Source organism: Piliocolobus tephrosceles, chromosome Y (genome assembly GCF_002776525.5).
Source record: "Piliocolobus tephrosceles isolate RC106 chromosome Y, ASM277652v3, whole genome shotgun sequence".
Lineage (NCBI taxonomy): Eukaryota > Metazoa > Chordata > Mammalia > Primates > Cercopithecidae > Piliocolobus > Piliocolobus tephrosceles.
The window spans coordinates 20,948,875-20,961,998 of record NC_045456.1 but is presented as its reverse complement, the minus strand read 5'-3'; the positions used below and the strand labels follow the sequence as shown (position 1 = coordinate 20,961,998).

The following is a 13,124-nucleotide window of genomic DNA, read 5'->3' as shown; positions in this document are numbered from 1 at the left end:
TTTTCGGCAAAGCAGGTGTAGTCTCCTTCCTCCCTCATCCCCACTTCGTTAAAGTAGAGCGTCCCATTGTTGAAGACGACATAGCGCTTGGTGCGTCCACCACTGTCATCTGACTGCATGAAGGAGTTCACCAGACTCCCATCCGGGAGGCTCCAGGAGATCTCAGGATTGGGAAGCCCGGTGGCCACACAGTCCACTTTCAGGTCACCCCCATAGAAGACTTTGTGGTCGTTCTCCTCTTTGTGCTCAATCTTGGCTGGTTTCATCACCACATTCACCTTGAGCACCACGTAGTCGTCACCAACCTTATTTCGAGCTACGCACAGGTAATCTCCTGCATCTTTGTCCGTCACTGATTTTACCACCAGGGTCCCGTTGGCAAACACCTTGATTCTGCTATCAAAACTACAGAAAAAAAGAAAAAGGAGTAGATGTCAGTTTCTCAAATGCTCTACTGTGGCATTAGGTCACTGGAATAACACAAAAATAGGTGGTTCTGTGATGCATCAGCCCAGATGGCTACTATTGCAAAATGCCCAATGGTTTGATCCACACACACTTGCAGGAATAGGATTGACGTCTTCGACTACGTTTCATGTCCTTGAACCCATGGTCAGGCCAACCTAACATCAGATTCAACAGGGAGTTCTTATTTGCAGTCAATCACTTTCCACAACCTTCTCCAGGCTGTAAAAACCATTGGGCAAGAGAGGAGGAAGTTAAGTATTCGTTAAGAAGTTAGGTATTTGTTCTGGATCCGAGTTTAGAGGGACAACATTTCATTGCATAAAAATCACACACTGGGCCAGGAACAGGGGCTCAGGCCTGTCATCCCAGCACTTTGGGAGGTCAGGGTGGGAGGATTGCTTGAGGTGAAGTGTTCGAGATCACCCTTGGGAACACAGCAGATCCCATCTCTACAAAAAGTAAATAATAATAATAATAAGAAGAAGCCGTGCCTCGTGGTGCACACCAGTAGTCTCAGCTACTCAGGAGGCTGAGGCTGGACGATCGCTTGAACCCAGAAGTGTGAGGCTGCAGTGAGCTACGATCACACCACTGTACTCCAGCCTGGGCAAGAGAGTGACACCCCGTCTCTAATGAATTTATTATTATTATTAGTTGAGATGGACTGTCACTCTGTCGTACAGGGCGGAGTGCAGTGGTGTGATCTTGGTTTACTGCAACCTCCACCTCCCGGGTTCAAGCATTCTCCTGCCCAGCCTCCCGAGTAGCTGGGACTACCGACGCTTGCCACCACGCCCGGTAAATTTTTGTATGTTTATTAGAGACAGTGTTTCACCATGTTGGCAGGGCTGGTCTCGAACTCCTGACCTCAAGTGATCCGCCCACCTCGGCCTCCCAAAGTGCTCACAGGCGTGAGCCACCGTGCCCTGCTAATTAATTTCATTTAATTTTATCGGACGCAGGGAGCAATGTGTGTGCATATTCATCCTGAAAATGGACTCATATTCGTTGGGGCCACCAGCCCAGCAATTTACAGGAAGCCACGCAGAGCCGCCTACCTGAAGAGCGTGTCGATCATTCTCTTGGAGGGCAGCCTCCAAAGGATGCGCGGCCAGGGGTCCCCCGAGGCGCTGCAGTCCAACTTGAGGGTCCCTCCGTACCTGACGTCGGTCCTCCGTGGGGAGGTGCCCGTGATGCGCGCGTTGGCTGCTGCACGCTGCACGTTCAGCTGCACCGTCCTGCGCGCGGAGCCCACCAGGTTGGCGGCCACGCACTCATAGCGCCCACTGTCCTTGGGCGCGAGGTTGCGGATGTAGAGCGTCCCGTTGGGGAAAACGAACAAGTTCCCGTGGAGGAACTGCGAGGGGCGGATCTGGGTACCGTCCCCAAGCACCCAGCGCACGCTGGGCAGGGGCGCAGCCTTGGCAGTGCAGTGAATGTGAATGCTGAGCCCAGGGGGCAGCGAGATGTTCTCCAGCTTCTCCTGGTGGATAACCGGGGGCAGTGCCGCCACGTGCAGGCGGATGGCCAGGCTGTCCGCCCCGGCTGCATTGCTGGCCACGCACTTATAGACGCCTCTGTCTGAGAAGGCCGCCTCCTTGATGGAAAGGGTTCGGTTTTCGTGCAGGGTGATGCGGCCCTCCACGGGGGACACAGTTTGCCACACCCTCCTGTCTGGGAAGATCCAGGAAATTTGGGGGGCTGGGGTCCCTTTGGCCAGACATTCCATTGCAATGGTGTCTCCCAGGTAGACGGTGACGTCCTGGTAGTGGGAGGCTAGGATTTGAGGTTGCTGCACGGTGACCGAGAGCAAGACCACCATCCGGTCCAGGCCGTGCAGGTTGCTGGCGGTGCACATATACTGGCCTCGATCTTGCACTTGAACCTGCCGTATCACTAAGGTACCGTTCTTGAGAACCTCAAACCGTTGTATCCTGGTATTCGGAGTCATAAGAGCTCCTGGAGAAAAGTAACACAGTCAGCTTTGGTATAAACTGTGCCCTTTTGATAATGCTCAAACGAGCAGTATCAGTTAATCTAATTCTCCACTTTATCACTCAGACAGCAAAAGCAAATGTAGAAGGTAGAATGTTTTAGTGTTTTTAAAAGGTTTTTTTATGTTTATTTTATTTGTTAGAGATAGGGTATTGCTCTGTCTCCCAGGTGAGGGTGCAGTGGTACAATCATAGCTCACTGCAGGCTCAACCTCCTGGACTCGGCCTTCTAAGTAGCTGGGACTATAGGTGCAGGCCACCACTCCTGGATAATTTATTTATTTATTTGTTTTTTTTGTAGAGACATGGTCTTGCTGTGTTGCCCAGGTTGGTCTTGAACTCCTGACCTCAAGTGATTCTCTTGTCTTGGCTACCCAGAATGCTGGGATTATAAGTGTGAGCCACCACACCCAGTCTGTTTTGGTCCTAACCGTTAAAGAAATGTAAAACTGAGATATCATCTCATGCCTGCTGAAATGTCTATTATCAAAAAGACCAAAAACAACAGACACTGGTGAAGATGGGTAGAAAAGGGCACCCTCGTACACTGTTGGTGGGAATGTAATTTGGTACAACCACTATGGAAAACAGTATGGAAGTTCCTCATAAAACTAACAATAGAGCTGCCTATAGTCTAGCAATCCCACTACTGGGTATTTAGACAAAGGAAATGATGTCAGTATGTTGACAAGACATCCGCACTCCCGTGTTTACCACAGTGCTATTCACAACAGCCAAGATATGGAATTCAGCTAAGTGTCCATCAATGAATGAATTGATAAGGAGAATGTGGCATATATGCACAATGAAATACCATTCTGTCTTTTGTTTTTCTTTCTTTCTTTTTTTTTAAAAAAAGGAGCACCACTGCACTCCAGCCTGGGCGACAGAGCGAGACTCCATCTCAAAAAAAAAGGAAATTCTGTCATTTGCCACAACATAAATGAACCTGAAGGACATTAGGTTAAGTGAAATAAACCAGGCACAGAAAGCCAAATACTGCATGATCTCATTTATATGTGCAATGTAAGAAAGTTGAACTCACTGAAGCTGAAGCAGATAGTGGTATGGTGGTTACCAGGGGCTGGGGGTGGGAGTAAAGGGAAGATATTAATTAAAGAGTATGAAGTTCAGTTAGGAGGAATATGCTTAAGTGGTATTATACTCATGGCAACTATAGTTAATGACAATTTAGCTTATACTCGAAAATTGTTGAGAGTAGATTTTGTGTTGTCATCACACACATCACACACATACGAAATAAGTATGCTATAAAAAAAAAAAAAGGATAGAGAAAAAGAATGTTTTGTTTCTCTTTTTCATTTTTACACTAGTCCCAGAAACAGGGCCATCTTCAGGCAAAGGAGGGCAAACGTGGGTTTAATAGAGAATTCTGGAAGCAGGCATGAGTCCCAGCCACTTCCAAGGTTAGCTAAGATGGCACAAGCTCAATTACTAGAGACACAGCCTCTCCCTTATTTATTTATGCTAATGCTGTTCTCCTGAACTCCTCGGGCTAGCTGGCTGCATGGGCGTGCCAGGCTTGCAGTGGCCAGCCACCCCTGCCCAGAGAGGCCCTTGAATCCAGAAGAAAGGTGAATTAATCCTAAAGTAAGACTCCAGTAACTTTCTCCTACACAAACTCTGGTTAAAGTGTAGATTGGGTACATATGGACATTAAGATAGGACAAATAGACCCTTGGGACTACTAGAGGAGAGAGGGAGGGGTGGCAAGGGCTGAAAAATCCACCTATTGGGTGCTGTGCTAGCTACCTGGGTAATGGGATCTTTTGTGCCCCAAACCTCAGCATCACTCAATCTACCCATGCGACAACCCTGAACATGCTCCCCCTGCATCTAAAACAAAAGCTGAAATTATAAAAATAACAATAAACACTTGTTCAAGTAAAAACAATTCCCCAAATGTGTTATAAAAATTTCTCCTAATGTGCTTATGTTGTTCAGCACATGCTGTTTTAATGTATTATATTGCTAGCCAATAAAATAAAAATTGACAAAAAAAAAAAAAAATAAGATGCTTAAACATCTTACCTGTGGAAACCTTTGTCCAAGTAATGAAAGGCTTTGGTTTTCCTGTTGCCTCACAGGGGAACACGGCGTCTGTCTCAGCAGTGATGGACACAGTCTGTGGGGACTTGGTGAGGATCTGGGGCTTTTCCCCAAGAGACCAGAATTTGGATGCAGGCGGTCCTCCTGCAAAGAACTTTGAGCTGCTCTGGTGGAAGCTTCCTGAGGATTGGACAGAAGATGTTATAAAGGAGACAGAACTCTGGGTGGATGAGACCAGGGGGATATTCTGTAAGTTAGTTGAGGGTGACCCCGTGGTCCGTGGAGTGTGCAACAACGGAGGTGCTGGAGGGCCAAAGTCCAGATGGAAGGTGCTATGGGAATGTATCCTGTTGTAGGAACCTGGATTAACTTTTCTCTCTCTCATTACTGGGGCAGGAGAAGTGGGTATCTGGGGTCTCAGGGTGACTCCCAGCTGTGGAAAAGAAAGAGTCCTGTTGGTAAAGAAAGGGAATCTTCCATTGGAATAATGAGGAATTCTTGGACTGGGGGGCTTTCCAATTGGGTTTCTTGCCTCAGGGATGTTGTTATTTCCAAACACTTTGGAGTAGCCACTGAATTGGTCAGTTCTTCGGTCGGCAAACTTACTAGGAATGCTGGGTTTGGACATGTGCAATGGGAGAGGAGTTGTTGTACTTGATAATCTTGGAGTTGTAAACTGCTTGTTCTCTGGTAAAGACCTAGAAGGATATGTAGTTATTTCTGGTTTGTTGGTCCAGTGATGAGGCGGCTGGAAAGTTACAAAGTATCTGGAAGCACTTTGTGTGGACATTTCAGGCAGCCTCACTGTTCCCGTTGGTAGGATGGGTTTGGCAGGGACTCTGTCTAGTTGATGAGAAGCATGAACTCTTCCATCCTGGTGGTGGCCATCTGGGCCATGTGGTAGACTCCTATTATCAAATACTTGCTTCTCCAATTCCAGCTTTATAGACAAGTTAAATGCATCCTGGTCGGAAGAGGGTGTTGATAATTCATTTGGCCCTGACATATGCTGTGTCCCTTCATTGTTCACTGGGGCTGCTTCGGTTTCTGGATTTCCCACATAATTCAAGAAAACATTTTCCTTGGAATCTCTAGACGTTTGAGATGTTCTTGGACTGAGAAGTGCTGGCTTAGTGGTGGTGCTTTCTCCCAAAGACATGAGAATCGTGGGTGGGGACAAGGATGCTAGCTCCTTCATCTGGACGGCAGTAGGGGTGTGATTCTGTGGTCTAGTTTCAGAAAGGAGAATAGCTACAGTGGTTTCATGATGATCTTGATCAAGAGTGGTGGTTTCTGCCTGACTTGAAGACACCTGCACTTTTATGCCTGAGAGAGTTGTGGAAGAACCAACTTCTTCCTGTTGAAATGGTGTGGAGACTGTCACAGAGGATGAAAACTCAGAAGTAAAATCCACATCCTCGAGCTCTTTAAGAAGGGGAGGGTCTGTAAGTTTTTCTCCAGAAGTGGTAACAGGTATGTCTGCCTGTAGCCTCCCAGGCTGGGCTGTCCTTGAGGGATTCCAGGTTGGAGTTCCTGGAAAGCCTACAGGAGAGGATTCTTCCTTAAATTCCCCCGTAGTGGAGACCAAGGAGCGAGAAGTTGGTATGACATTAGTAATTGACTCACCAGGGACTAAAGTGTCACTTTTATGTTTGTCGACATTTGTGGCATCATCATCCTTAATTTCTTTTCCATCTGATGTGGGTTTATATGTGACTGGAAGTGTCTCTTGGACTTTATGGTAAGATGAATATATTTTTCTGGTGGTTGTCATGTAATCTAAGGAATCATAAGGGCCCTCAGTTTTCAGAGAAACAGTTGTAGGCAAAAGTATAGTTTCTGAACTGGGAGTAACAATGTTTCTATGTTTATTTTCTGGAGAAGGGCTGGGCTTGGATCCAGACGCTCTTGAGCTCACTGTAGAAGGGGTATATCGATGTTTGTTTGGCCTCTTCCCGTGTTTTCTCCGTGGCGTTCCCTTGGATATGGGTTCTGCATTCTTCTCTATTTCCAACTGTTTGGGGGTATTAACTGTGTTATCCACCCAACCTGTAGGAACCGGAGAACTCTCCACTTGATTTGAAATCTTAATTTCAAGTGCTTGAGTTGGTTGAGTAGAAAAAGTCTCTGATGGGGCAAAAGTTGTGGGTGGGGTTTGCTTGTGTCGGTGGCGGAATTTGTGGGGGCGTAATCTCTTTCTCCCATTGGGTCTCCTTCGAGAAGGGTGAGTGGTCATGGTGGATGACGAAGCAACTTTTTGCCTTGGAGTTGTTGTTGCTGTTGTGGTGTCTTTGTCTAGCAGGGTGCCAACTGTGGTTTCTGCAGGCTTCTTAACTGGAGACACACTGCTCATTATACCCAGTGTGGAGTCAGGCAAAGTGATGGATTTGCCCTCTTGGCCCTCACTCTCAGAACTTCTGGAGTGTGTGGGGTCTCCCGCTAGCATATCTCCTCCCTGTAGTGTCTGAGACTTCTCTTTCATACCTGTTTTAATCAGTAAGGTGTCTTGAGTGCTTGAACTACTTTTCACAAGCTGGATGTTCTCTGTCGGTCCTTGTAAATGTGATTTGCCTGGGACACCTCGTTCGCCTATAGTAGAATCCTCAAATGACTTTGATGTACTAGAGTCATTAACCCAGGTGGTGGGGATTGGAGTAATGTGTGCAAAGGTGTATTCTTTCATGTTATCCTCATGTGTTTGTGAATTAGTCTCCAAATCTGGGTCAAAGTATCGCACAGGCTCAGACTCAGCCAAAGAGACAGCATCCAATGGAGGCTCATACTCACTGGATGCGGGCTCTGGTGAGGATCCAACATCTGCTGCAGGCCAACCCTCTGTTGCCGTCTCTTCATGGGTGGGCTCTTCATAGACTGTGTCTAAGGTGTGCAGAGTAGGAGATGGTTCATAAGGCTCAGATATAAGTGTAGGGGCTGCAGTCCACTTCAGGTCACCTTCAGTGGAAGTTATCTCCTCAGTCTTCTCAGAAAACTCATAAACAACTTCTTCCAGAGGTGTGCTTGTTACTTCAGGTTCAACAAGAATAACTCCATTGTGGTTGTGTTCCAGTCCCATGCTGGCTGAGGAAATGGTACTCAAAACGTGCTTTTCTTCACCAAGTAGAGGTACATCTGCTGAGGATTCTTCAGCACTGGCCGCTGTCTGCCCAGGAGATGCTGACGGGGGAGAAACAGCAGGCAAAGGTGGTGTGATTTCTAGACTCAAGGATGGAAGACTTGTGGTTTTAATCACTGGGGGTACTTCTGTGCCCTTAGGGAGATTTTTCCCACGGACTTTGGCTAAAATGTCAGCCCAGCGTTCTGGATTAATCTGTTTGTTCGCCATGTTTATCCTTCTTCTAGATTCAAACACTCTGCGACCTTCTGCAACATTGGTCTCTGGTTCTTTTTCCGAATGCTTCCAGAGTTTCAGCTTTCTTCTCCCTTTCTTGGCTTTCTTATCTCCATTGATGGCATCATCCTTTGTTTTGAGGAACACCTCTTGGTCCTTTGGATGCAGAAGTCTCCTTGAAGTGTTCTCTTCATCTCCCAAGCCTGAGCCCCCTTCATCCTCCACGATGTCTTCTCTCACTCTGGAAAGAGCCTTTGCACCTGGGCGTTGGCCTCTTTTGGATGGCGAGCCAGATCCTTTCTTGGTCACTGTGATTCCCACGGTAAAATGGTCTGCCCCTTGCTGGTTGACAGCCACACATCTGTAGTAACCACTATCGCTGACTTGGACCTTTGGGATGGAAAGAGTTCCATTTGGCAGCATGTATACATGTGATGTGTTAGTCAAATCATTAATTATCCTTCTGTTTGGAAGAATCCAGCTAAGGTGGGCTTCGGGTATCGCTAACGCCTTGCAAGGCAACGTCACCGGCTCTCCTGGGTTCTTGCCAATTGTCACTGTGTCTTTCTCGGCTGGCTGAGTGGAGGGAGACTGCACAAGTACCCTATATACTATGCGGTCCATTTCATCCCTCACTTGAGCAATGCACTGGTACAAGCCCGAGTCAGATGGCTCCATGGACTTGATCCTTAGCCAGCCACTGCTGAGAATGGAGAACTTGCTGTCTGGATCATTCATGGGCGCTTTCAGGATGGAGCCATCTGGAAGCACCCAGAAGATAGACGGACTCTCAGAAGCTTTCACATTGCAGCTCAACTGACATGGACCCCCTTCCAGGACAGTCTGATCTCTTTGCACAGCTCCACTAGGCTCAATCATTACCCAGCTTCTGCCCCGAGCCTGCCTTGTATCTTTGGTGGATATTGTTTGAGAATACTGGGTGTAGTAGGAAAGTAGCACCTTCTTGGCCGTACTCTGACGTCGGTTCAGCTGGATATCTATGGATGGCTGCATGACCCATTCTGGTTCTGCAAGAATCTGGGCTCTCACGCCTGTGTAGTAAAGAGCTTCCTCATCAGCATCCTGCTTGTACTGGTAGCTGACTCTGGGGTCTTTGCTGAGCATGAGCTCTCTGTGTAGCTTCACGGGAACTTCACTATAGTATGCTATCAATTTCCATAGCTTTTCATAGTTTTCCCGGGTCATCGGACACTCAAAGTCCAAGGCAACTGTCGCATTTATGTCAATATCTGGAGGATCCGTTTGGTTCAAGTGAATTTTGTACACATCTATTGGTTTCTTGATGTCACAGACCAAGTTCACCATGTTCCCGTGCTCATCAGTCATGTTCAAAGAGACGTTCCACTGGGAGAGTTGGAATTTCTCCATGATGAGCTGGCTGTCACCATCCTCTTCTTGTTCTTGCTCCTCCTCAATACTGCTGCTCCTGTTCTGTCTCAGAGGAGACTCTATGGAAGGCTTCAGACAAGTCATGTCCTTCAGCTTGTGAATCTCATGTTTGTACAACTTCTTTGGACTGAAGCACATTGCACACAACTGACCGCCTTCGTAAGCTTTGTCCTTTTTACACTTCAGAATTCCTAAAACAAATAAGCAAATAGACACTCAATAGGGTAAGGAGCCAAAAAATGGCACGCCTTACACATGGCCAGAGAATAAAGCCTATGTTGGTGTCTTTATCACCCAGCTGTAATCCCATAACCAAGGAATCCTATACATGAGTTGCCTTTGAGGCTTCATGTTAAACCACAGTTTTAGCACACTGTGTGGTAACTAACGGGTGCTTTATAACTGCTTGATCATTAATAATAATTTTTACTTAAAAATACCTTAAAATACTTACTAACGGGTATTTAAAAAGCATTGCTAAGTTAAAGTAAACAACTTCACTCACAGATATTATACAATGTACCTTCTGTGAAAGTTTAGGAGAATCTATAGAAATAACTGCAAACTGGGGAAACATTTCTAGGTAAAAAGATGAATCTTTGCATGTATCACATCATATCTACTTTTCGTTGTTTTTTCATCTTGATATATATATACCAATATATATTAAAAAATCTTGAAATATATCTATCAATATATACAAATATGTATCTATCTTAATAGATATATATTTATATAATATATACATAAATAATAGATATATTTTTATATAATATAGAGATATATATCTATCATGATATATAAACATATATTGATATATCAATAAATATATATTAATATGTAGATATATAGACATATAATCAATGTTTATGTCTAAATATGTATAAATAATATATAAATATATATGGATATAAATATATAAATCCGTGAAAGCATTTTCAGGTAAAAGGAAGAATCTTTGGCATGTATCACATCATATTTACTTTTTTTAATCATTACATAAAAATATATAAATTTATAGATGTACATATATTTATAAATAGATAATCAGCATATTTATATTATAAATAATTTATAAACATATAATACATAATTTATATATTTATATATAAATATATATAATCAATATGTATGTATCTAGGTAACTATATCTATATTTATAACTCTCTCTATAGTAAACACTTCGCAGAGGGGTTGCTTTTGAGTTCACATTGTCCTCTTAGTCTCCTGGATATGAAATCCTCTGGAATTTTCTTCATCCTTTCTGGCCACAGCTCTGTCTCAGTCACTGCTTCCTCCTCCTCCTCTGCCTGAATCTTTGCTGACTGGGTCCTCCTTGACTTGGTCCTAAGCCCCTTTCCTTCCTGGTCTGCTTCAGCATCAGTGGTCTCTCCCACATGTGTGGTTCCAATTACCATCCACCCGCCAGTGATGACTACCGTATGTGCTTCTCTAGTCCAAATACATTCTCTGAGTTCCACACCCCATTGCCTCTTTATATGTCTTTTTAGATAGCATGAAGACTCCTCGAACTGACATCAACAAAACAAACTTATATTCTCTCCCTGACCTAAATGTAGAGTCTCGTGCCTGTTCTATCTCAGTAAGTGATGGCATACTCTCTCTGCTTGGGGAAACTGGAAGACCAGGAGTTTTTCTTGATAGTCCTCTGCCTACTTCTGCCCATTCACATTGGGAAGAAACCAGTTATACTGCTTCATCTATGACTTGGAGAATTATAAAACTCCTAACTGGCTTTGCCGTCTTTCCTTTTGCCCACCTGACCATGGTTTTCTGTGTGACTTTCAAAGTAAACACCTCAGCATGCAAATAGGATTGTTTTGCACATCTCCCCTCAACACACATACACACACTCACACTCACACCCACACACATACATGCTGTGAGACAAACCAGCAAACATCAGCAGCATTTCACAAAATCCCTTGGCCAGCACAATTTCAGGGTTCAGGGAATGAGCACAGCCTCTAAATGAATGCCCTGAAGAGGATGAGTAGGATGGAGCACAGGTCCGCACGCCTCTTGCCTGAATCACTGCACTTTTAGAAAAGATGAGTTCAATGCTCCTAGCCCCTGCCTCTTTCTGCACATAGGATAATGTCTGGCAGGATTAATGACTATGACTTTGTAACCTATAAGCAGATGTCCCCTGGCACCCAAACTTTGATGAGAATCAGCTCTAATGTAACCTCTGAGCACATCTGATGTGAATTCTGACCACATTTGATGTGACTTCTGAGCACCTGCAGAGGCTCCACCACCTGTGTATAAGCTGTGGGCTGAAACACTGCTATGCAACAGTCTAACAGAAACTCTCTGAAAGATTCTGGGATTGCAATCTTCAGAAAGGCTCACTATATAAGACTAACTTTAATACTTTAAAATCTTGGGTTTCTTTCACATACATGCAAATCTACACATATGCAGATGTACACACATGCACACAGACACATACATGCATAGACATGCACACACAAAGACATGCATGCGCATCTCCAGACAGTAGCAGAGATGGTTCTTTGCCCAGCAAAGTTTTATGGGTCCACATCCATAACGTAGTGCTAATGCTACAAAATAGCCATCCAAATGCATTTTCAGGCTCCCTTGCATTCACTGGGGTGTAAGGACTGGTTCTCACGAATGGAATATGAGTGGAGGAGGTGTGTGTCTTTTCTGGTTAATACCATTCACACGTGGGTGTACCTCTGTCTTTCCTCCATCCATTGCTTGATGGTCTCTTGGAATGAAGCTCTAAAAGCTAAGAAAAAGCAAGCCTCTTGAACGTCTAGCAGTAAAGACTCCCAAGCAGGCAACTGAGCAAATCTAATGATGTTGAGTTGGAAATAAATTTAGAAGCTGCAAGGAACAGACGGGAAGACTGTGTGGCTAGAAATAGATGAATAAGTAGGACAATGGGACCACCACGCTAGAGGACAGTGGGGACAGGTGGAGCGACCATTGTGTGGAGACTTCTTGGCGGGAATGTGCAAATGTGCATCTTATCCTCACAGCAATGAAAATCAGTTACGCAGAGGTGTGGCCTGGCTGGATGCACATTCTGCAAAATGTTCTCAGTGCTTTGTAGAGAGTGGATGGAAAACAGGGCTGACAAGGCCATGGGGACACTTGTTTAGAATGCTCCCCCTTCCTACCAGAGAGAGAAGGAAAGGAGCCTGACCCAGGCCAGCGGCTGTGAGAATGGAGTTGAGGAAATAGATCCAGGATATGGTAAACACAATGTGATCTGAGGATGGGGATAGGTTGCAAAGTAGGGCTTAGAGAAGGGGGAGAAAAGAAGGAAGGAAGAAAGGGAAGAAATGGATGGAGGGAGGGAGGGAGAAAGGGAGGGATGAAAGGAAGAACAGAAGGAAGAAAGGAAGGCAGGAGAGAAGTCAGGAGGAAGGAAGGAAGGAAGGAAGGAAGGAAGGAAGGAAGGAAAAAAGGGAGGGAGGAAGGAAGAAGCAAGGGAGGGAAGGTGGGAAGCAGGAAGGGAAGGAAAGAATGATGGAAGGAAAGAATGAAGGAAGGAGAGAAGGAGGCAATGAAGGAAGGAGAGAAGGAAGGAGTAAAGGAGGGAAAGTGGGAACCAGGGAAGGAAGGAGAGAAGGAGAGAAGGAAGGAAAGAAGGAAGGAAGGAAGGAGAGAGGAAGGGAGGAAGGAGGGGAAGAAGGAGGGAAGAAAGGGAGGAAAGATGGAAGGGGAGGGAGGGGGAAGGGGAGGGATGAAAGGAAGAACAGAAGGAAGAAAGGAAGGCAGGAGAGAAGTCAGGAGGAAGGAAGGAAGGAAGGAAGGAAGGAAGGAAGGAAGGAAAA

At 45.4% G+C, this 13,124-nt stretch overlaps 1 protein-coding gene across 1 annotated transcript in view; it reads right to left on the bottom strand.

The window, feature by feature from the left end:
• Positions 1 to 2: 2 nt before the first annotated feature.
• MXRA5 (matrix remodeling associated 5) overlaps positions 3 to 13,124 on the bottom strand; it is a gene marked incomplete at its 3' end in the record, with an annotated part of 31,364 nt that continues 18,242 nt past the window's right edge. Inside the window, exons 5-7 of the mRNA XM_023198627.2 lie at positions 4,515 to 9,482; positions 1,527 to 2,427; positions 3 to 405 (exon numbers count right to left, since the gene is read on the bottom strand). Coding sequence (XP_023054395.2) covers positions 3 to 405; positions 1,527 to 2,427; positions 4,515 to 9,482 — 6,272 coding nt within the window. The remainder of the gene's footprint in view (positions 406 to 1,526; positions 2,428 to 4,514; positions 9,483 to 13,124) is intronic.